This window comes from Perognathus longimembris, chromosome 12 (assembly GCF_023159225.1).
Source record: "Perognathus longimembris pacificus isolate PPM17 chromosome 12, ASM2315922v1, whole genome shotgun sequence".
NCBI classification, from domain to species: Eukaryota; Metazoa; Chordata; class Mammalia; order Rodentia; family Heteromyidae; genus Perognathus; species Perognathus longimembris.
Window position 1 is genome coordinate 27,903,826 of NC_063172.1, and position 23,040 is coordinate 27,926,865.

General features: G+C 43.0%; 1 protein-coding gene and 1 long non-coding RNA gene across 2 annotated transcripts in view; one reads left to right on the forward strand and one right to left on the reverse strand.

Moving 5' to 3' along the window:
- Grhl2 (grainyhead like transcription factor 2) overlaps nt 1-13,667 on the reverse strand; it is a 128,528-nt gene extending 114,861 nt beyond the window's left edge. The window contains exon 1 of the mRNA XM_048359033.1: nt 13,304-13,667. Coding sequence (XP_048214990.1) covers nt 13,304-13,323 — 20 coding nt within the window. The 5' untranslated portion in view covers nt 13,324-13,667. The remainder of the gene's footprint in view (nt 1-13,303) is intronic.
- Nucleotides 13,362-14,927, forward strand: LOC125360878. The gene is made up of 3 exons (XR_007212821.1): nt 13,362-13,445; nt 13,675-13,757; nt 14,255-14,927. It is a non-coding gene; the product is annotated as an uncharacterized LOC125360878 (long non-coding RNA).
- The last annotated feature ends 8,113 nt before the right edge of the window (nt 14,928-23,040 follow it).

Below are 23,040 nucleotides of genomic sequence, written 5' to 3' on the forward strand. Positions count from 1 at the left end.
ACAGTGTCAAGGAGAGAAAGCCTGCAGAAAGGCTATTCCACTTTGTATAGTGTGTGTGTGTGTGTGTGTGTGTGTGTGTGTGTGTGTCAGTTCTGAGGCTTGAACTCAGGGCAATAGTGCTCAAGGTTAAAGCTCTACCACTCTGAGCTACAACTTCATTTCAGGTTTCCCCCCCTTCCTCCGACCCCTCCCTGTAGTCCTGAGTAGTTAGGATTATAGGTGTGAGACACCAGCACCCAGGAGATTGCTTCATTTTGCTCATATTTTATTAAAGTCTACTTCCACTTTAAGCCTCGTGGTGTTTTCTTTCTTTCCCAGGCTGGCTCTGAATCTCAATCCTCAGATCTCAGCCTCCTGAGTAGCTACAATTATAAATGTGAGCCACTGGCACCTGACATACATGTTATTTTTAATACCTCTATAATAGAATGTCTATTCTTACAAGTAACCTTTAATATTTCTCCTTAATCACAAGAGCAGAGCAAGCCCACTGGCAAACTAGGGAGGTACAGTGAAGCAGAGACAAAGGAGTATCTGTATTTTCTCCATGCAGATTTTAACTAGTGTGTTTATTGCTTGTGTTTCTTTCTTTGTGTCTATAAATATTGTACTTGCTACATGTTGTGAATATTTTCTTCTGCCATTAGTCATTTCTTCCATAATATGGCTTATGATGTTTGCATTGTATCCCACTACCTTACTAAACCAGCTTTCTGTAGCCAGGCATTTAGGATTTTCTAATTTTTTTCACTTTCAAAACAAATGCTGCAACTGGGCATTGGGTGTACCCCAACCCTGAGGCAGATCAGCCTGAGCTATGTAGAGAGATCCTGTCTTAAAAAAAAAAAAAAGAAACAAACGACAAAAACAAAAGGTCAAGTGATGGTGGCTCATACCTGTAATCCTACCTACTGAAGAGGCTGAGATTTGAGAATCTCAGTCTGAAGCCAGCCAGGATAGGAAAGTTTGTGGAACTCCTATCTGCTTATCTCCAATTAAACACACACACACACACACACACCACCACCACCACCACCACCACCACAAAGCCAGAAGTAGAGCTATAGCAACCGGTGGTAGAGAGCTAGCTAGCCTTGAGCATAAAAGCTCAGGAATAGCACCCAGGCCCTGAGTTCAAACTAATGCTATGTTTACCTTTGTGTTTCCTTAAAATAAAAACTGGAATTCAGGTGTCAATGGGTAGATTCATCTCCACAGCTAGATTTTGCCAACCTCCTTTTGGAAAGTTTGTAATAAATTATAATCTCTCAGTATTCATATTGTAACCAAACCTAGTTCTGTTTATCTTGGCCAACTTGACAGGGCAGTTTGGGTGGTTCCTTAACATTATCTACATTTCTTAGAGTATTAATAAAGCAAAATGTTGCTTTGTATGTTTTTTAGCCACTTGCGTGGATTTGTGAACTGTCCGCTCATGCTTTTGACCATATGTCTCCTGTGGCAATTGCCCCTTTATCTTCAAAATTGCAGTACCTTCAAAATACAGAAGAATCTTCAAAACACAAAAGATAGACAGGCTTTTAAAAGACTGTATCAAGACTCCAAATCAACTAAAAACAAATCCTGGTCATGAATGCCTGTGCCCTAATCAAAATTCCTTCCCTACAAGAAGCTTCCAAGGGCTACTGACCACAGAAAATTAGCTTCAGAGACTTTTAAATTCTGAAGCATGGTAGCTAACCAGAGATTTATTCCTGATTGAAGTGTCAGTTGTATGCCCTGAAGTGAAATAGAATTCTGCTTGTTCTTAAAGTGAAACGCAGTTTCTTCTTACTCTTGTATTAGTTAATACTATTTTTGAACACTTATTAAACTATAGACTTGGTAATATTTTCTGACAACAAATGTCTCTGAATTACCTTTTATTAAAGAGAAAAGTAAAGAAGTATGCTGAATATGGGTCTACCTGACCTAGACAAGGGATGGGAAAACAGGTTGTAAGATATCACAAGAAATGTACACAATGCCCTACTATGTAAATGCACCCTCTTTGCACAGCACCTTGTAAAAAAAAAAAAATTTATGTTCAATTGATAATAAAAAAAAATTAAAAAAAAAAGAAGTATGCTGAAGAAGAAAAGAGGAAGAGCAGAAGCTGATGGAAGAGGAAAGGAAGAAGAGTAGAACGAAGAGGAGGAAATACATGAGAAGGGGAGAAGGAAGAAGAAACCAGAGGGGAAATGAAGGAAAAAGAAAAAAGGAGGAAGGGAGGGATGGAAGATGAAAGTTATCTCTTTCACCTACTTAGGGTTGTCAGCTTATTACATTTATTCAATGTCCTGTTCATTCTGGCTTTGTTCTTGTTCCACGAGCTTGCCTAGAGCAGGCCACTTCCTGGGCTTTCCGTGGGAAGAAGTTCTCAGAGACCCTGCCAGCCTTTTTAATCTGATTTCCTCTTATTGGCCAGGCTGCTGGAGGCCTGTAGTTAAACCATGGATTTCACTGTCTAGCTTCCCTCTTCAGTTCTATGGGAGCCTGGGATTTCTCCCGCCTCATCTGTCCATGGATATATTTATCTGTCTTTTAGTCAGATCACCCTGGATTCTGAAAAGGAGAGAAAGGAGACTCCTGAACAGAAGTCAGGCCCACTGGGCCTGACATGCTCTGGTTTTGCTAAAATCTCCATCTATGAGCCTCCATAGCTCAAAGTCCTCTCTGGAGGGGGAAAAGAGACTCTGAATGCTAGGATTGTGATGCTCCTCAGTGATCTGCCATCTTGCGGATGAAAAAGGATGAAAGGAGAATCTTCTGAGCTTGTGCATACTAGCAATACAGAAAAGTGGCAAAAGCAACTTTATTGCTTCTTTCTTGTTCCTTTTTTTGAATAGGTGGATTCAACTATACATAAATCTGTTGTTTGGTGGGACTTGGTGAACCCAAGAACCAAAACAACGGTGCGGTAAACATATAATACCACCCAGCTCCTACTCTCCCTGAAAAAACATTAATATCCAGAATATGCATTATTACAGCCACAACATGCAGTCTGGAAGGAAAGAAGATACTTTTCTTCCCAAAATTTTATCTCCATATCCATTCTCAGTTACCTCCATGACTTACATGATTCCTAAGTTTTACCACAGTTCTGGGGTTCAAGTTAAAATCAAAACCCGATTTCTCCAAGAAGCCAAACAGCCATGTGTCATCCCAACCCCCACCCCCAGCCAGCCCGGTGGTCCTGCCCAAAACAAGGCTCAGACTGCCAAGCAAATACAAGCCCCTCCGCAGGAGATAACGTTGGCAGTTCAGCCTGCTCAGTCTTTTTTTTTTTTTCTCCCTCCCTTTCTTTCTCCTTTTGACTTTCCTTCTTCAAAACCTTGATCCATGGCTGGGAATGTGGCTTCATGGTAGAGTGCTTGCTTGTATTGCATGCATGAAGCCCTGGGTCCAATTCCTCCAAACCATGTAAACAGAAAAGGTTGCAAGTGGCACTGTGGCTCAAGTGGCAGAGTGCTAGCCTTGAGCTTCTTGAAGCTCAGGGATAGTGCATAGGCCCTGAGTTTAAGCCCCAGGACTAGCAAAAGATTAAAAAAAAAAAATCGGTAAAACCCCAATCCAATGTGTAGATATGTGTAACAATGAAATCCTCCCCCATACAACTAATTGAAGCTTTTTAAAATAAACTAAAAATCAAAAGCCAAATCTGGTATTAGAACTAGGAAATTGAAAGGGAATATCAGAATTGAGAGACACAGGGTAAAAAAAGAGAAACAACTTCAAAAGCAATACTTGCAAAACTTTTTGGTGTGAGTGAACTGAACACCTCAGGGGGGGAAAGGGTAAGGGGGAGCAGGGAGGGGGGAATGAGGGACAAGGTAACAAACAGTACAAGAAATGTATCCAATGCCTAACGTATGAAACTGTAACCTCTCTGTACATCAGTTTGATAATAAAAACTTTAAAAAAATAAATAAAAATAAAAAACAAACAACAAAAAAAAGACAAGAGAATAGGTTTAGACATAGAGTACTTGCCTAGCTTGTAAAAAGTGCTCGAGTCCGTTCCTAGCACCACAAAAAAAATAATTAAATAAATAAAAGGATCCTAATCCAAATTCATATGCCTTTAAATCAAAAGAAACTCTGGCAAGTTTAGTTTTCAGGGCACATTCTGAAGGGAAGAGGAGCCCCAGGCAAACCTGGCTTTCCTCTAGTACATGGGGAGAGCACAGGCATTCACACTTGAAAAGGAAGCATTTCCTTGGGCATGCAAGTGAAATCAGATCACTTCAAAAGTGCTTCCCACCAAGTTCAGGGCATGCTCATTACGAAGTAAAATAAGGTACTCCGTACACCATAGGCAGTGATTGCCTTCCACCAATGCCCATTCATATGCACCAGAAAGCTCTCAGACCCAGCTTATTTTCATAACAATATAACCAAATGCTCCTTTCAGCTCCTCTAGTATTTTCCATAAATTTCTTAAGACTCTTATTTGTTTAGTATTGCATGAGGCAATTCAGAATGTACAGCTTCTATAAATGATATCACTACCACTCACCAAAACACAGCAAGCTAAAATATGTTTAGCTCTCTTCAGGTAAGGGTAGGAAGGGGGAGAATAAAGATCCCCAAAGAAAGGCTTTCTGGCTTCAAAGCTCCACTCCACTTAACCATTATAATCCAGTTCCCGTTACCATTTTCTATTAAAAAAAAAAACAAGGCAGAGGGGCTGGGAATATGACCTAGTGGTAGAGTGCTTGCATAGCACGCATGAAGCCCTGGGTTGGATTCTCAGTGCCACGTATAAAGAAAAAGCCAGAAGTAGCTCTGTGGCTCAGGCCCTGAGTTAAAGCCCCAGGACTGGCCAAAAAAAGAAAGAAAGAAAGAAAGAAAGAAAGAAAGAAAGAAAGAAAGAAAGAAGGAAGGAAGGAAGGAAGGAAGGAAGGAAGGAAGGAAGGAAGGAAGGAAGGAAGGAAGGAAGGAAGGAAGGAAGGAAGGAAGGAAGGAAGGAAGGAAGGAAGGAAGGAAGAAAGAAAGAAAGAAAGAAAGAAAGAAAGAAAGAAGGAAAGAAAGAAAGAAAGGAAAGAAAGCAAGAAAGAAAAAGAAAGAAAGAAAGAAAGGGAGGGAGGGAGGAAGGGAGGAAAGGAAGGAAGGAAGGAAGGAAGGAAGGAAGGAAGGAAGGAAGGAAGGAAGGAAGGAAGGAAAAAGAAACACAGAAGGAAGCCCTATGTCAGTCATACCTATAATCCTGCTACTGAGGATGCTGAGATAAGAAGATCAATGCTCACAGCCAGCTCAGGCAGGAAGTCTGTAAGACTTGAATCTCCAATACTCACCAAAAAGCTAGAAGTAGAGCTGTAGCTCAAATCGTAGTGCACTACTGTTGAGTGAAAGCTCAGAGACAACATCTAGAATCTGAGTTCAAGCCCCAGGAAATTAGACACAGAGAGAGAGAGAGAGAGAGAGAGAGAGAGAGAGAGAGAGAGAGCAGTGTTTCCTTGTCATGAGCCAGTGAGGCCCTGGGTTTGATTCCCAGCACTGTAAAATTGATTCCAAGGTCCTGAACTCATTTAAAAGATGGAACTAGGCAGGCTGCTGGCAGGTGGACAGTAGGGTCCATTAAAATCTGGCAGGTCATGAGCGGGTGCTGGTGGCTCATGCCTGTAACCCTAGCTACTCAGGAGGCTGAGATCTAAGGATCCCTGTTCAAAGCCAGCTCAGGCAGGAAAGTCCTTAAGACTCTTATCTCCACTTAATCACCAGAAAACCTGAAGTGAAGCTGTGGCTCAAAATGGTAGAGTGCTAGCCTTGAGCAAAAAAGCTCAGGGACAGCTCCCAGTCCCGAAATTCAAGCCCCATAACCGACCCCCTGCCCCCGCCCCCCAAAAAAGGAAGGTCTCTACTTGAAGGCCAGTGAAGCTATGAGTTGTTGTCACTAAAGAATCTACTAGTTGTATTGGGCTAAAGTAAAAATTCCTATTCCTCTTGTTGCTGCTCGTTAAGGAATTTTTCCTGGACAGATTTGCCAAACCCATGGCTCCCCTTCCAGGCTAGGCTTATGAGCATAGGTTGAGCCAGAGTCGCTGGGTTGTCTGGGAAGACAGCAAATGCCAATCAATATCCCCAACAAGCATGGGAGCGAGGGATTGCCAGTGAGGACTGTAATACATGCAGGCCACTTCTTCCCTGATACTAAACACTTTACACTTCCAAGGTTAATTTTAGCAGATTAAAAACAAGGCGAGATGACATCATTGGGAACCGTTGGCCCAGGGAACATGGGTAGGCTGGTGAGGTTGTGAATACTGGAAAAGAATCCAGGGGAGTTCACAGAACAAAATAACTCAGGTTCACACTCAAGTTCTACATGTGAGAAGCAGTGCGTGCTGTCAAGTCCTGCCAAATGAAAAAGAAGGAAAATATCAGAAAAGTGACACCCACGAAACAGATCGAGAGAAAAGGGAAAGAGGGAGGAAAAGAGGAAGGAAAAATGTGCTGGCTCAGAACGGGACATAAGGGAAGAGGAAAGGGCTGTTTAACCAAAGCCAAAAATTTTTAGCCAAAAAAAAAGAAAAAATATATATATATATGCCAACTTAGACCAAAATTATCAAGACAGACTGAAACTGTGGCTTGAATTATCTAAGAATGTCTTTTTTTAAGTTAATTTAACAACACCCCATGAAAGAAGAAATTATATTTACCTGTAGATTTCAAAAAAGTATGTCTCATGGAGTCATTGGGTGCTGTTATTGTTGTTGAACTGTTTCTTTATATGTCTGGCTTAGCCAGTTGCTTTTCTAAATTCCTTTCTTTGCTCTGCAGGGACCAGTAGAAAATTCTAGCCAGGTACGATGATGTATACCTGTAATCCCAAAAGCTGAAGCGGGAGGATGGTAAGATGAAAGACATAGACCCTATCTCAAAAAAAAAAAGTATATATACTTCTTCATTGACTGTTCCAATACATTATTTACAGTCCTTCTTAAATCAAGTGGCCTAGACTCTGCAGTCATTTGAAACGGGACCTCACTACGAGTCAATGGAAGTTCCAGCCACATGACTACCATAAGCTCAAGAAAGAAAATGGCAACTGCAACCCTCAAATCATTTCATCAGGGTCAACATCACATTGAAGTGTCTTCCTTGACTATGGGCTAGAAAATCAAATCTAAATTGAATAAAATGACAGTGTCCTCCCCACCCTACAAAAAAGTAAATAAATGCTTGTTTTAGGTTACAATATAAAATTGGAGAGCAACAGTTGCTTCTTACTCCAGCATAGCTTCGGAGTGGGAGCCAAAAACCGAAGCTTGGCTGAAGGACATGCTTCAATGCAGGTCTTTAGCAGCTCTGCAAACAAATGATCTGTTAAAAGGACTCTATTCAGCAACAGCTGCAATGGACATTGATGAAAGGGAACTAAAGCAACTCAAGGGAGGTGACAGGAAGGAGAAAATGAGAGAATAAGAGGGAAGAGATGATACTAAGCAAAAAGAAAGAAATATTACCCAATCTGGAAGAAAGTTTTATTGTTAATGTCCGGAGCATTCGTAAATTTTATAGATTAGAATAGTGATCTTCGTCATTGGGGAGGTTAAAATGTGAAGTGTGAAATTTGTGTAATTACTTAATCTCAATTTTTTTTTCAAAAGGACCTTATTCTACCAGAAGGGACAGTTCAGCAAAACAATAAAAGCAAACATTAGAAGAGACCTCCTAATTCTTGCATCCAAGTTAAAATTATATCTGAAGCTCCTCAACCAAGAGGGAGCATAAGATCAAAGGGAAGGCCCTAGGTATCACTCATTTAAAACACAGGCGATATATGCATTTGCAATGCTGCACAGAAATTTTATTTGTCACTAGACACCAGCAGCTCATGCTTCTTGAATCCTAGCTGCTCACGAGGCTGAAATCTGAGGATCACAGTTGGAAGCCGGTCAGAGCAGGAAAATCAATGAGATGTTTTCCTCCATATCCACCAAAAGCCACAAGTGAGGCTATGGCTCAAGTGGTAGAGTACCAGGCTTGAGCAAAAGAGCTAAGGGACTGTGCCCAGGCCAAGTTCAAGCCCCAGTATAGGCACACACATACAAAGAAACCATATTTGAGCCAGGCATCAATGGCTCATACCTGTAAACCTAGATGCTTAGGAGGATAAGATCTGAGGATTGTGGTTCAAAGCCAGCCCAGACAGGAAAGTCTGTGAGACTCTTACCTCCAATCAACTATCAAAAAGCCAGAAATGATGCTGTGGTTCAAAGTACTAGTGCACTAGTCTTGAGTACAAAAGCTCAGGGGCAGTGCCCAGGCCTTGAGTTCAAGTCCTATGGCCACCCCCAACCCCCCAAAAATCATATGTCATGAAATGCTAAGTATTCATTTAAAGTAGTAATTATGTAATCAACCCAAATCGTAAGTTATACCTAGGACATGGCTTGAATAGTTTCTCCCGGTTTTCTACTGGACATTGATTTGATACCTCTAAAACAAGAGAATTGTGTAGTTTATCAATCACCTCGGATAATACTTTTACAAGTTTGAGAAATAATTATTTAACATATTCCCACATAGATTCCTATTATTAAACACACGTGAATGTAATTATCTTCAATATTTCTGGATGAGAGTTTGTTGCTGCTGTCTAGCATTTTCTTATCTTTTAGATAGAATAACTGCCCTGTGTATCATGTTTTACTCCATAAAAAGTGAGATATCAACCCAAAGCTGACTCTTTTGAGTGCCTGTCACCCGGGAACACGGACAAGTTCAAGCTTCCTGATAGCTATAGTTTGCAGAAACTGAATGACAGCAAAAGGAAGTAAAAAAGGTAAGCTTCATTTTGCACAAAGCTAATGTTACTGATCGGAGATAGTTGCAGAAAGGTGATGAGTTACATTATGTGTAGGAAAATCAGCCAACGCCAACTGTACTTTGGCCTTCAGTTATAACTCCCAAGGGTCTTCCAGTGTGTATGTATTTATTCATTTCTGAAATAAGAAGCTTTTGGGCTTTTAGTCCCTTGGGGGCCCAATACTAGACACTAAACATTAACTAATGACACAGGGAAGGGAGACAGGGTTTGTGTATGGTATTGGTTCTTTACTTGCTGGGTAGTACCACTTCTTGATTCCAGAACCATATGCAAACATAACTTTCATTTTTTGACTATGAAAATATCTGGATGAATATAGATAGAACTCATAATTGATTTACCTGATGGTGCCATTATCTCTCTGATTTACCCACACTGCCCTTCATTCTGGTACCCTCTTTCTGGTAGGACTTTTGACTTCACTTGCTCTTCTATCTACCTCTAACATTCTTTTTTTTTCTCCTCTTCCCCTCCCCCCAATTGTGGGGCTTGAATTCAGGGCCTATGCACTGTCCCTGAGCGTTTTTTGCTCAAGGCTAGCATTCTACCACTTTGAGCCACAGCTCCACTTCCAGTTTTCTGGGGGTTAATTGGAGAAGCCAGGAACTGGTGGCTCACACCGGTAATCCTAGCTACTCAGGAGGCTCAGTCTGAGGATCATGGTTGGAAGTCAGCAGAAAAATCCATGAGACTCTTATCACCAGCAAACTACCAAAAAGCCAGAAGTAGAGCTGTGGCTCAAGTGGTAGAGCATTAGCCTTGAAGTAAAAAAGGTCGAGAATAGCACTCAGGTCCTGAGTTCAGTTCAAGCCCCAGGACTGGCACTATGAAAATATTTTATATAGCCAAATGGAAACTAGGAGTTGAGAGTTTAAATTTATATAGTTACTCAACTATCTGAAATATTACCCAACTATCTGAAAGGCTGTCCTCATGAAACACCCATAACCAATAACACAAAATGACTATACTTGGGCAAAACAATGAGGTGAATTTAAAAAAGGACTCATTATAAACTATATTTTTTCCACATACCTTAGTTGTACAAGGGGAGGGGGATTCTATTGTGACATTTCCACATACCTATACAATGTATCCTGAGGAATCTCCCCCATTCTGTCCCTCTCCCCTTCCTTCTCCCCCTTCTTATAACAATTTCTATGGGTTTTTTGGTCGATTTTGATTCATGCAAATAAACTATGAAGACCCAATCATGCTCACTCATCTTCCTTGTTAGCCACCCCCACCCCTTTGCTGGTGTTCACCTCCCCCGCCCCCCATCTAAACCTGTTTCACTTTCCTGTCACTTTTCTTTTTTCGTTTAGGGTGTATTAATTGCACCACGGGGGCCCACTATGGTATGTCAGACATGCATATCTTACGTTTTACACACCATAACTCTCTGTTTTCTCTTCTCTGCCTCTTCAACCCCCTATCAATCAGTAGCTTACATTGAGGTTTTTTTATGCCCTCTTTGTACATATAAATTGTATGGTATTTTAGAAACCTGTTTTGCCACTATTGTATTTTTTTTTAATAACTTTTAGGCACTGAATTAGGTATTGTCTTAGAGTCTATTAATGGCCTACCTTGTACTAAGTAAGCCCCTTATGGAAATGGCCTGTCATATATATCTTTGTTTTCTCCCATAATGCCCATTTGAATATACTGCAGGTAGTACATAATTAGGGCGTACATTTACCTGTGAAAATCCGTATCAAACAATTGGTATATGTTTATGTCCATGTATCCAGTGAATATATTTTATACATTTTCACAGTGAAATTAGAATGTCTTAACCTAGCATTGCCCTGATTATACATATTTGACAAAGATTATAAACCTTCATAAAATTTAAGATGACAGGGGTAGAGAATCTTTATGTATGAAGACAAAATGTGCTAAAAGCCTATTTTAAACAGCAGAATTAAGGCTGGGAATATGGCCTAGTGGCATGAAGTCCTGGGTTCGATTCGCCAGCACCACATATATAGGAAACGGCCCGCTGTGGCTCAAGTACATGGCAGAGTGCTTGAGCGAAAAAGCCAGGGGCAGTGCTCAGGCCCTGAGTCCATGGCCCAGGAATGGCAAAAAACAACAACAACAAAAAATAAAATAAAATAAAAATAAACAGCAGAATTAGTGTTACAGAAAATAAAAGGCAAAATGTTTCATTCTGCAAAGTCTACCATAAAAGAAAACAATGTTCCTTATTTACTAAAAAATTCTTCCTATGTCATCCAAGAAAGATGACCTACATCTTGCTAGGATTGTGGGATAGAATCCATAAGTGTGTGTGCTTTCTTCGATGATTTCAGAATAAAGGCAGGCATCCTACTGCCAACTAATCAAAAAGCTCAGGCTCAGGCCCTGTCACCCATCTTTGCCAGACCCTCACAAGAACTAGGCTAGAACTCACAAAAAAACGATTCAAAAGTCAAGTATGATTTCAAACATTTCTTACCAGTCCAAAGAGAGAAAAACAATGAGGTCTAATTGTAGTGCTGTTCTTATTACTTTCCCGAGGAAACAAAATGAAGTCTTAGAAACCATGGCTAGATAAAAGCTAGTTTCATAAAATGTTAGCCTAGTACAACGTGTAATCTCAGCACTCATTACCCATAAAAACTAGGTAATGCATAGTAGTCAAACCAGATGCTAGTGTTCAGTGCTTATTTTCAATAGAAAATAGATTATCTTTATTGGTGCTAAGTATAAGTTGGTTAAAATAAATACCTATGCATTTTCACTCTGAATGTGTTTGAGTCCTGTTGTACCACCGACTGAGCAGTCAAACTAAATAGTGATTGTGACTGATTAACTAGATTGGCAAACACATTTGACGCCAAGATCAAAACAAAACAAAAAAGTACAAAACCCCACTAAAGTTTTCAAACTTGGGTAGTAGAGAGAGACTTCGCATATGCGTCGTGTGGCGACGGTGGCATTGTTGGTAGATTTGAAAGTAGGACAGCGTGTGTTCTAAGTTAGGGTCGGCTACGCTGCCAGCTTTGAGAGTTGCTCTCTCTCTACCCCATCCCAGATCGGGTCCTGCGAGGCCTGGACGCCCTGCTTTCCTCCAGAATGGTGCCTGAACCTGGGACTGGTCCCCGGCCACTTCTCGTCCCAGAGCACCCAGGCCTTACCGAGGCGTGGACACCCTCAGGAAGGTCTCCTGGGGATGGCCATCACACCAGGGGAAAGTTACAAGGGAAAGCAAAACGGGTGACCACTGCGCCCTTCCCAAAGGGTGCAGCCAGTTCCCAGCCCCCGACGCGCCCGCGGAGGGGGAAGGGAGTGTGGCCACCGAATCCCGAGCCAGGCCTGGGGACCCACCTCCGGCTCCCTGCCACTCCCGCCCTCCGCCCCACCTCCCGAGCCAGCACAAAGCCTTCCGTCCCCAAGGCGGCGACCAGGACCCAGGAAGGCCGCCTGGACGTGGCGGGCTCCGGCCAAGCGAGCCTTGGCGCAGGCCTCGGCTCTTGGGGACAGTGCTGTTCGCAGCCGAGGCGGGAAGGGCGCCGGTGTAGAGTTCCCACGACCCTGGGGGGTGCCCCCCTGCACCCTGCAGGCTCGCCCTCCAGCCACACCCGAGGTGGCGGCCTCAACTTGCAGAGCCTGGGCTGGGCCGGCGAATGGCTCCTTGAGAGGCGCCAACTCGTGGCCTCCAATCGGTTCCCCCATTCGTAACAGGCCGCGGTCCCGGGCCCCCAGTGCAAGGTGGCTCAACAATACAGGGGCAGGGAGGGCGGCTGGAGCAGGAAGGCTAGGCGGAAGGCGGGGTAGAGAGCGAAGGGGCCCAGGCCCCAGCGACCCCGGCCGGCCCCGCGCCTCGCCTCGGGTCCAGGGCGACGCGCGCGGGCCGCGCACACGAGCACCCGGTGCGGGAAGATGGCCGTTTGGGCTTCGGTATAAAAGCTCTTTGTTGTGCTCACACAAAAGCAGCCGAGACCCGCGTTTCCATCAGGGCCTTTGCATAAGTCCCAGGGATTCAGCTGAACTTCCCCAAAGGCCCTGGAAGGCCAAGGTGGTGGATCCCCTCCAGGAGAGGGGAACAAGAAGTCTCCGGGCCCCGGGGACCCAAAGCCTCAGTCTGTACCCAAGAAGTCCTCGGGTCCCGGGAGCAGGAGCGGAGGTCATCCGTAAGGGAGGAAGCCAAGAGGAAAACCTGCTGCCTTTCCTATCAAAGCCCAAAGGAGAGAATTAAACATGCACGCCCTTGTAGGGTTTCTCCTCTTGAGCAAGGTAGAAACACAATCCGGAAGATCTGGATCCACCAAAATAATAATAATAATAATAACAATAAATAAATAAAAATAAAAAAGAAGAAAATAAAAGAAAAAAAACAACAGCAACTTTGGAGGCGAAAAAAAAAGGGCAAAAACAAAAACAAAACACAACAAACCAGTTGCCATCAGCCCAAAGTGGCAGCAGCCGCCGCCGGCGCGTGTGATCCACTTACTTGTCCGGCTCTTGTGACATGTTTGATCCAATGAACTCGCTCCCCTTTTCCTGGAGCCTCAGCCTCTGGTGAAACTGGACTTTCAAGTCTGTGCAGGTGAAGGTGTGTGAGAGCGCCCGAGATGGCAGAACAAGAGCTACAGGTAATTCTGCTTTTTCCGTCCCCCCTCACCACTCGCGCTCGCTCGCCCGCTCGCGCCCTCACCTAGCCGGAAAGGTGGGATGGGGGGGAGGGGGCCCTCACATGGGGCCGAGCTCAGAGGCGGCCGGGCGGTGCGGAGTCCCTCCTGGAACGTGGCAATGGGCAGACAGTGGCGGACTTGGGCGGCCACAGGTAACTTTCTCGCAAGAAGCTGAATTCTTTCACTAAAGGGTACAAGCCCGAGGGCTGAGCTGCGCGGTGATTGGCTGCGGAGCTCCCTCAGGTGAGCTGCCATTGGCAGAGGCGCACTCAGGTAAGGCCCTTCTCCAAGTGCAGGTAACTCACTCCGAAGTTTACCCGAGTGGAGCGGTGGCCCGCTCGCAGCCCTGAGGCTGCCTGGGGCCGAGGGAGAAAGCTTGGAGCAGACTTTTTCCTTCTCCTCCCCCTCCCCCAGGCCGGGGGTGTGGAGGTGGGCAGGTAGGGATGGGAGACAAGGACGGGGGGGGGGGGGGAAGCAGCTTGTAAACACTGGGGATTGTGGGTCAAACGGAAGGAGGGAGAGAGGGGGAGAGCTAGAGAAGAGAGACAGACAGACAGACCAGACTTACAAACCCAAAATCAAACGTGTAGCACACCACACGGTACTTACTACCCCTTGTAAGACCACTGACTCGGGCAGAGGAGGAAGCGACTTTAGTTACTTTGAGCTCAGAGGAGGGGGAAAGAAACGCCAAGATTGCCGGGTCTCGTTGCGTAATTGCATTTTTAGCATTCTTATACACAACACTTTTCATGCCCTAATTGCCACAGGTACTATGTAGTTTACTGATTTTCAGATAGGCGAACACGCTCTCCTGAGCTGGAAGATGAAGCGTTGGTGAGGTTCTGATAAAGAAAGTCGATTCTGGCGGAATGGACACCTAAGATGGCTCAGGCGCACCTCTCGGATCTCCGCTCCGCAGCCTGGGATTGCAGAGCTGCGAACAGCCAACTCACTGAATGGGTTCCATAAACCTGTTGCCATTTGGACGTCTCTCGGCTAGCATCAACATTTACATTGTAATTCAAGAGAAGCAGCTACTACAAAGGTGCTTTATCCTTGCAGTTTAGTATGGTTGCTAGGGACACCACGCAGGATGAAACTGACTTTCTTGTGGTTCTGTTTGTCCTGGCTGGGAGCAGCTAGAATTAGCAAAGGTGTAATTTATAACCGCTGTTACTAAAGAGTGGAAGTTCTGACAGAGATCTAGCCCATACAGGTGGGCTGTGGAAATAAAGAAGAGCACAGAACTCTTACCACATTTTATTTCAAGTTAATACCAAAGCTACCAGACTTGCTTCAACTTATACTGTAAAACTTTATGGATCACATAGTTCCAAAAAAGCAAATTATGAAGCCGAGCGCAGGCGGCTCATGGCTCATGGTAATCCTAGTTATTTGGGAGGTTAAAATCTGAGGATCACAGTTCAAAGTCAACCCTAACTAGAAAGTCAGTGAGACTCTTACCTCCAGTTAACTACCAAAGAGCCAGAAATAGAGCTGTGGCTTAAGTGGGAGAGTGCTAACCTTAAGCAAAAAAAAAAAAAAAAGCTCAGAAACAGTACCCAGGCCCCAAATTCAAGCCCCTGGACTGGTACACACACACAAATCACACTATGAGACAAGATTTGGTTGTCCATGTTTTGACTCTGGACAAATGCATTTTACAATTGTATTCTTTTCTTTTTTAAATATAATCTTACTGTTATTATTAAGGTGTTGTACAAAGTGGTTACCATTTTCTAAGTCAGGTAATGAATGCACTTCTTTATGTGGATGTTACCCCTTTCTTCTGGTTTCCCCAGTTTCTTCCTCCCATCCCTGCCTACAAGTTACATAGTTCATATTCCACAGAGTGTATACTGAATAGCATGATTGTGTTTGTTACCCTTCTTTCCTTTCTAAGCTTCCCTTTGTCCCCCTTAAAAAAACAACAAACCAAAAGCAAAACAAAAACAACAAAAAAAACATTATCAACAACTGTATTCTTCTCTTAAGACAATCTAAGCACCCATTGCTTTTAACAATAATATAATAGTTTAATTAATAGGGAGCCCATTTCTTCCCTGCCTTCTCAAACACATTCCACTGTCTTGATTTATCAATGTAGATTTGGGGCTTTGACCACCTGTTGTCTCAGATAAGACTGTAGCCCTTTGCCCCACCCACCTTCCTCCTCCAGCCATTCTTCTAACCTAAGGTTCACAGTTTCCAGGCTAAGAAGAAAGAAGCTGTGCAAACATCAGTGACCACAGAGACAACTGTTGTACCATAGCTATTTGCTTTTCTATAAAACCTTTTATCTCTTAGATTTCTGTGCTCCTATCTTGATATTTTTTGTACAACTGATCTAGGAAATGAATGTCAAAGTTGTTTCCCAAGTGATCAAGCAACCAATTCTACTTACCTGCTGGAAATGGTACATTCCTCCAAAACTCTCCTGCCCTCATTCATGTTCCAATGGAGAAAAGTTGACCTGTTTCTACTCAGCTCTCATCCTGGGACACTCCTTAATAGGTCAGATGAGACCATCATTTCTTTGTCTCATGCCTTCTTCATTTACACTTCAATTTACAATGGCATTTCCCATAGCTTTGTTTTCCAACAGCTCAAGAAGGAGAATGGAAGATAAAATGTTAAGTCCTTACACAGTCTTCATTCAGCTTCTACTTTTGATGGGAGAGTTTGAGCAGGTGTTGAATCCCAAATTGCAGTTTTTTCATCCATGAGCTCCAAGAAATTGCTTTCTTATCCTCTAGCTCCCAATGATACTGCTAAGTATTTTAGTGTCATCCTGGTTCTCATTCCCTTGTGACCTGGAATTTTGCTTTCTGGGAACTTACAGAATGAGCTCGTTATCTCTAGTAGCCTGAAATGCCATAATTATGTGCCTTAGTTCCCATATTCATCATGTTGGGCATTAGCTGACACTGACAAACTGGGTGCTTATGTTTAGTTTAGGAAAGTCTCTTGAGATATTTCTTTCATAACCTTTCTTCCTTTTGTGGAGGACCTCCCTAGCAAAATGGTTAAGAATGTAAAAGTTGTAGAAGATGATTGCCTGAGTTCAAATCCTAGCCCTACTAATATCTTTGGACGAGTCACTTAATCTTACTAGGCTGCATATTCCCTCTCTGTGGCGAGCGTATTATACTAACAAATCATCTCACTGATATGTCTGAGCCACGTAGACACATGGTAAGTCCACAACCACAATTATTTTTTACTCTGATCTTTTTAATTAGGACTTTTTATTACATACATTTGTTACACCAGGGAGGAGTTTCATTGTGACATTTTCTTACACAGAAAATGTATTCTGGCCAACCTCAGCCCCTCCATCACTTTCACTCTTCCTGCTTCTCTCCTCCTTTGAATAAATCCAATAGGTGTCATTGTTCTATTTTCATATATGCATATAAAATACACCAATCATTCATTCTCACTTACCCTCTCCCCTCCTGTTGGTACCTGCTTTCCAGGAGAGCCTGTTTTATTTTCCTTCCTTCTCTCTCTCTCTTACTCTCTCACTCTCTCTCCCTGTCTCTCTCTCTCTCTCTCTCTCATACAGGCATTGTACCAAGAGGTTTAACCATGGTGTTTCACACTTCTGTGTGTGTGTGTATTTTTTTTTTTTTTTTTGCCAGTCCTGAGGCTGAGCCACAGAGCCACTTCTGGCTTTTTCTGTATACGTGGCACTGAGGAATCCAACCCAGGGCTTCATGCATGCTAAGCAAGCACTCTACCACTAAGCCACATTCCCAGCTGCATGTATATATTTAGTCAGAATAATTCCCTCTATTGCTCCTTTCCCCATCCCCCACTCCATTGTTCAAGGCTTGCAGTGCAATTCCTATGCCATTATTGTACATAGATAGGTTTTTTTTGTTGTTGTTGAAGCCATGCCTGCTGTCCTCTTTTTCTTTTTAAAACTCTTCTTTGGCCAGGTGAAGGTGGCTCTCACTTTTCATCCTTGCTACTCAAGAGGCTGAGATTTGAGGGTTGCTGTTTGAAGCCAGACCAGGCAAGAAAGTCCATAAGACTCTTATCTTTAAAAACATAAAATAGGGGCTGGGAATATGGCATAGCGGTAGAGTGCTTGTCTTGTATACATGAATCCCTGGGTTCAATTCCTCAGCACCACATATATAGAAAAAGCCAGAGGTGGTGTGGCCCAAGTGGTAGAGTGCTAGCCTGAGCACAAAAAAAGAAGCCAGGGACAGTGCTTAGGCCCTGAGTTCAAGCCCCAGGACTGGCAAAAATAAAGAAATAAATAACAACCTAAAATAAAAGCCAGAAGTGGAACTATGGCTCAAGTGGTAGAGCATTAGCCTTGAGAAAAATAGCTCTGAAACAGCACCCAGACCCCGAGTTCAAGACCCAGGACCAGCACAAAACAATACAAAACAACAAAAACTTCTATTTGTCAGGTAATAGATCTTAGAATTTTCTTCCTCTTCCTGTGGGATATCTTTTCCTATATTTTAGAGCATATTTCCTTACTTTACTTGCTCCTGGAGTTACTCAACTATCTCAGTGTCCACCATACCCTACTGGTTAATTGGGAGTAAAATTCTCTAGGGTTTGTCTGCCCATACTGGCTTCAAACCTCAGTCTTCAGATCTCAGCCTCCTGAGCAGCAAGGATTATAGAATGCGCTGGAGTCCTATCAGTCTGTCATCTTTAATCAGAAATCCAACATTATCCAAAAGCCTTTTCCAAACTATCCCAAATTGGTTTGTGCAAATAAAACCAGTGTTAAAAAACAAAATCATTCTTTTTGCTAGTTTGAAATGATCAAGGTTCTTCTCTCTAAAATCTAATACCTCATCCTGATTAGATAGCTAGGTATTCTCCTCATTGTCTAACACTGCTATATTAGTCATTTAGAATCAATGATAGAGGGGTGAATGGACCATTTAAAAACGTTAGCCATGAAATTATTACCTATTATTTTGTTTCCTTTAGCAGATGGCTTATAAATCAATAGGAAAGTTTTTGCCACATAGATCATGAACCTGAACTCTCTCTCCAAGCATCTTTACCATAAACACATAAGTACTGCAGTGGTCCCCAAAATGTGCTCCCTGGAAGTACTAGCAGCAGCAGCATTGTGGAGAATAATAGGAATACAGACTTACTGTAGAACTGAGTCCAAAACTCAGGAAGGTGAACAGCAACTTTGTTTCTAAAAAGCTCATCTAAGCTCTGAAGTGTATTAGAGCTTGAGGAACATGGAAGCATAGTGTTCTGGGAGGATAAAGTTGGGCACTCTCAGCCACTGAATGCTGTCATCCTGCAGGCTAGTGTTCTTTCACTTGAGCCACAGCTGTACTGCCAGCTTTTTGGTGGTTAATTGGAGATAAGAGTCACAAGACCTTCTTTTCTGGGCTGGCTTGGAACCACAATCCATAGATCTCAGCCTCTTGAGTAGCTAGAATTATAAACCTGAGCCTCCGGCACCCAGTGGGTTTTACCTATGTGGATGATTCCATTCCCAACCTTGGGTTGTTTATTTATAGTTGGTCTATCAGTTGGAGCAAGAGGAAAGAAAATTGGAGCAGTTAGGAAAGAGAGGGAGGAAGGAAGGAGAAAGGAAGGAAGGAAGGAAGGAAGGAAGGAAGGAAGGAAGGAAGGAAGGAAGGAAGGAAGGAAGGGGAAAAAGAAAGGAAAGAGAAGAAAGGAAGCAAAGAAAAGAGAGGGGAATAGAAAAGGGAGAGGAAGGAAGGAAAGAAGGAAGAAAAAGAAAAGAGAGAAGGGAGGGAAGGAAGGAAGGAAGGAAAGGAAGTGAGCCGGGCAGAGCCAGTGTCTACCATGCTTTTAGGAGTTTTGATATTGTGTTTTGCTTTGTTTTGTGTTCTTTTTGCTCAAGGCTAGCATTCTACCTCTTGAACCACAGTGCTACTTCCGGCTTTTTCTATATATGAGGTGCTGAGGAATTGAACCCAGGGCTTCATGTATACAAGGCAAGCACTCTACCACTAGGCCATATTCCCAGCCATCATTGTGTTGGTTTTGAGGATCATGTCAATAGGCAGCATCAAAACAAATTTTCATGTAGCAAAAATATACTATTGTTTTAAAATTATTTCACAGGATTTTTAAAAATTAAAATTACAAGGGAAGGCTCTGGATGCTTGTGCTTGTAATTCTAGCTACTCAGGAGGCTGAGATCTGAGGATGATGGTTTGAAACTAGCCTATGCAGAAAAGTCCACGAGCCTCTTATCTCCACATAACCAGCAAGAGCCATAAGTGGAGCCGTGACTCAAGTGCTTGATCACCAACATTGAGTGAAAAAGCCAAGGAAGAGCAAAAGGTCTTGAGTTCAAGTCTCAATATTGGCAAAAAAAAACTTGCAGGGGAAGGGAATAGTATTGTTTATTTCTACTATCATTCAAGCACCATTCACATCTATTAAAATGTCGAATCCCATTTTCCTAAAGTAGAAAGTTTAGGACTGATAAACTCATTTTACCATGGAGCTTCGTTGGCAGAATGAGTAAGGGATATCAATGCCATTTTGGTCACCTGGGCAGAAGAAGGCCATTGTCAAGGGCTGCAGCTCTAGTTGAACAAGTCTTCTTGCTGCTCATTCCCCCACAGGGCCCCTGCAGCGTTCATGGTGTTGCGTCTCTGCGCAGCCATGGCAGTGGTTATCTCCTAATTGGCACTGTAAAAACATAACTTGTTCCATCCACTGCTATCTTCAAGAAGAAATCTTGGGAAGAATAACCTGTTCCTGGATTCCTGAACTTGAAATCAGCATTGACTAACAACCAGCTGAGCATGAAATGGTATTTTCCTTGCAGTGTGGGGCCACTTTTTCAACCTGTAGCCAGCTGAGGTTCCCCTATTTCCTTCATGATAGCAAAGATTTGGCTGCTGGATCCAACCATTAGTAATCCTTCATGAGAAAACATGGTACTGGGCTGGGGGTATGTCTCATGGCTCAGTGGTACAACACTTGCCTAGCAAAGTAAAGGCCCTGGGTTCAATCTGTGCACTTCAGCTGGGAATGTGGCTTAGTGGTAGACTGTTTGCCTAGCATGCATGAAGCCCTGGGTTCAATTCCCCCATACCACATAAACAGAAAAGGCTGGAAGTGGTGCAGTTGCTCAAGAGGTAGAGTGCTAGCCTTAAGCAAAATGGAAGCCAGGGACAGTGCTCAGGCCCTGAGTTCAAGCCCCAGGACTGGCAAAAAAAAAAAGTGTGCACTTCAGATAATAATAATAATGTAATTATTATTATTTATAAAGCTGCTGTGTTCCAGTGGCTCATTCCTGTAATCCTAGCTGCTAAGGAAACTGATATCTGAGGATTGGCATTCAAAGCCAGCCCTGGCAGAAATGTCTATCAGATTCTTATCTCCAGAGAGCCAGAATAAAATGCCAGAAATGGGAGTGCAGCTCAAGTAGTAGAGTGCTAACCGTGAGCAAAAAAACCAAGCAACATTGTGAGGGCTTGAGTTCAAGCCCCAGTACCAGTGCAAATAATAACTAATAACAATAATAGTTCATCATTATCATCATCATGCATGCAATGCATATATTTATCTTTGCCTCTTTAATTTCCTGATGGAAGAGTAGAGGGAAGATTATAGAATAGTAAAGTGACTAAAGGACTAAGAATTGATTTGCAGAGTTGAGAAAGAGAATTTAGGAAATTAAGTCTTCAGTGTCACTGAAAATGAGAATGAGTAGGATGGGTAGTTCCAGAAAATTGTTTCAGAAACAATTGTTAAGTTAGAGGTTGTTGGGGGGTGTAGCTCATCCTTAACCTGCATAAGATCCAGGGTTTGGTCTGTAGCATTAAAACAACAAAACTGTGAGACCTCTTACATTCCTCCTTCCCCCCATCCCAGCTGAGCCCTGATCTATATTAGTTTAATTGGTGCTGCACCAAGACACAAATTGAACAGGAATGTATTTTCTCCCTGGTGTGGGGGATAGGAGTTTGAGATCAGGTACAGCAGAATGTTTGCTCTAAGGTCCCCTCTCCTGTATGGCAGGTAACCAATTTACTGTGTTCTCACAAGGTCTTTTCACTGTGAGTATATGTTGATGTTCTCTTTTTCTCTCAATGACACCAGTGATATGAGGTTAGGACATCCAGTAGATTTAATTTCAGCTTCCTTGGCACTTTAAAGGCTTTATCTGCACACTCGATCATAGTCTGAGTTGATGGGTTAGGACTTGTGCTTAGGAATTTAGTCAGATACAATCCAGCCTAAAAAGCTGGGCACTTGTGGCTAACAACTGTAATCCTAGCTACTCAGGAGGCTGAGATCTGAGGATCACAGTTCAGAGCCAGCCTGGGCAGGAAAATCCGTGAGACACTTATCTCCAATTAAATGCCAGAAAACCGGAAGTGGCACTGTGGCTCAAAGTGGTACAGCACTAGCCTTGAGCCAAAAAGCTCAAAGACAGCACTCAGGCCCTGAGTTCAACCTCCACAACTGACAAAACAACAACAAAAATTCAGCCTAAAGCACCCTCTTTCTTCTATGGTGATTGTCACTGTGGCTTGGCTAAGCCAGAAAGCCATCAGAAATAAGGGCCTATAACAAGGAGAATAAGTGAAAGGTCTAATGCTAATTAAGGAGATATCATCTCCTAGCTTCCTCAACCCAGCTTTGAGCCAGGGACCAAATTTATAACACCAACTCCCATGCCTCTCTTCCAAGGCAGGAGATCAGATATTTCTTTGCATAAATTAAAGGTCCTAAAGAAAAGATCTACAGATATCAATGCTGTGGGTGACCCTCAAGCAAAAGAAAGAACAGAAAGGGAGAAAAGGAATGAGGGAGAGAGAGAAGAAAGAAAGAACAAACTTGCTCTCTGTCAGATCTCTCAGTGAAGCACCCTCACAAGAGAACCTTCTACAAGCTTTGCATGTGTAAAATAGAAACATGAACTTAAAGTCACCTATATTTGAGAAAAGCCTCCAAAAGCTAGGTCCAAGCTCAGAACAAAAGCCTAGTGAAGATATGGTGGTACAGACCTGTAATCACAAGTTCCAGGTCATGATGGGCTCTATGGTAAACCCCTCTCTCCAAAGAATAACTGGGAGTTAGAGGGGTGGCTCAAGTGATAGCGCGCCAGCCACTGAGTGAAGGCATCAGATGCCAAGCTTGAGTCTCAGTCTCAGACAAAAGAATCAACCTGGAGGAGTGGCTCAGCGGTAACATACCTGGTAAAGTACAGTAAGTGTGAGGTTCAAAACCCAGTACTGCCTAAAAAGTATGAACAAGAGTGACTTTGGGGCAAATTTAAAGTATAGGGAGAGAATAGACTATGTAACTAATATGTTAGAATATATTACATTTTGAAGCAATAAAACCAATATCAGATTTTAAAAAGAATGCTTATGAGGATGTAGCTCAGATGCAGTGAGCTCAGTTTTGTGTGTGTGTGTGTGCACGCGCATGTACGTGCGCCCACGCATGGGTGTTGAAATGCTTTAGTAGATACTTAAAGTTCTTTTTGCTGGTTGATGGGAAATAGAATCTCACAGATTTGTCTGCCCATGCTGGTTTCAAACCCTCAGATTTCAAC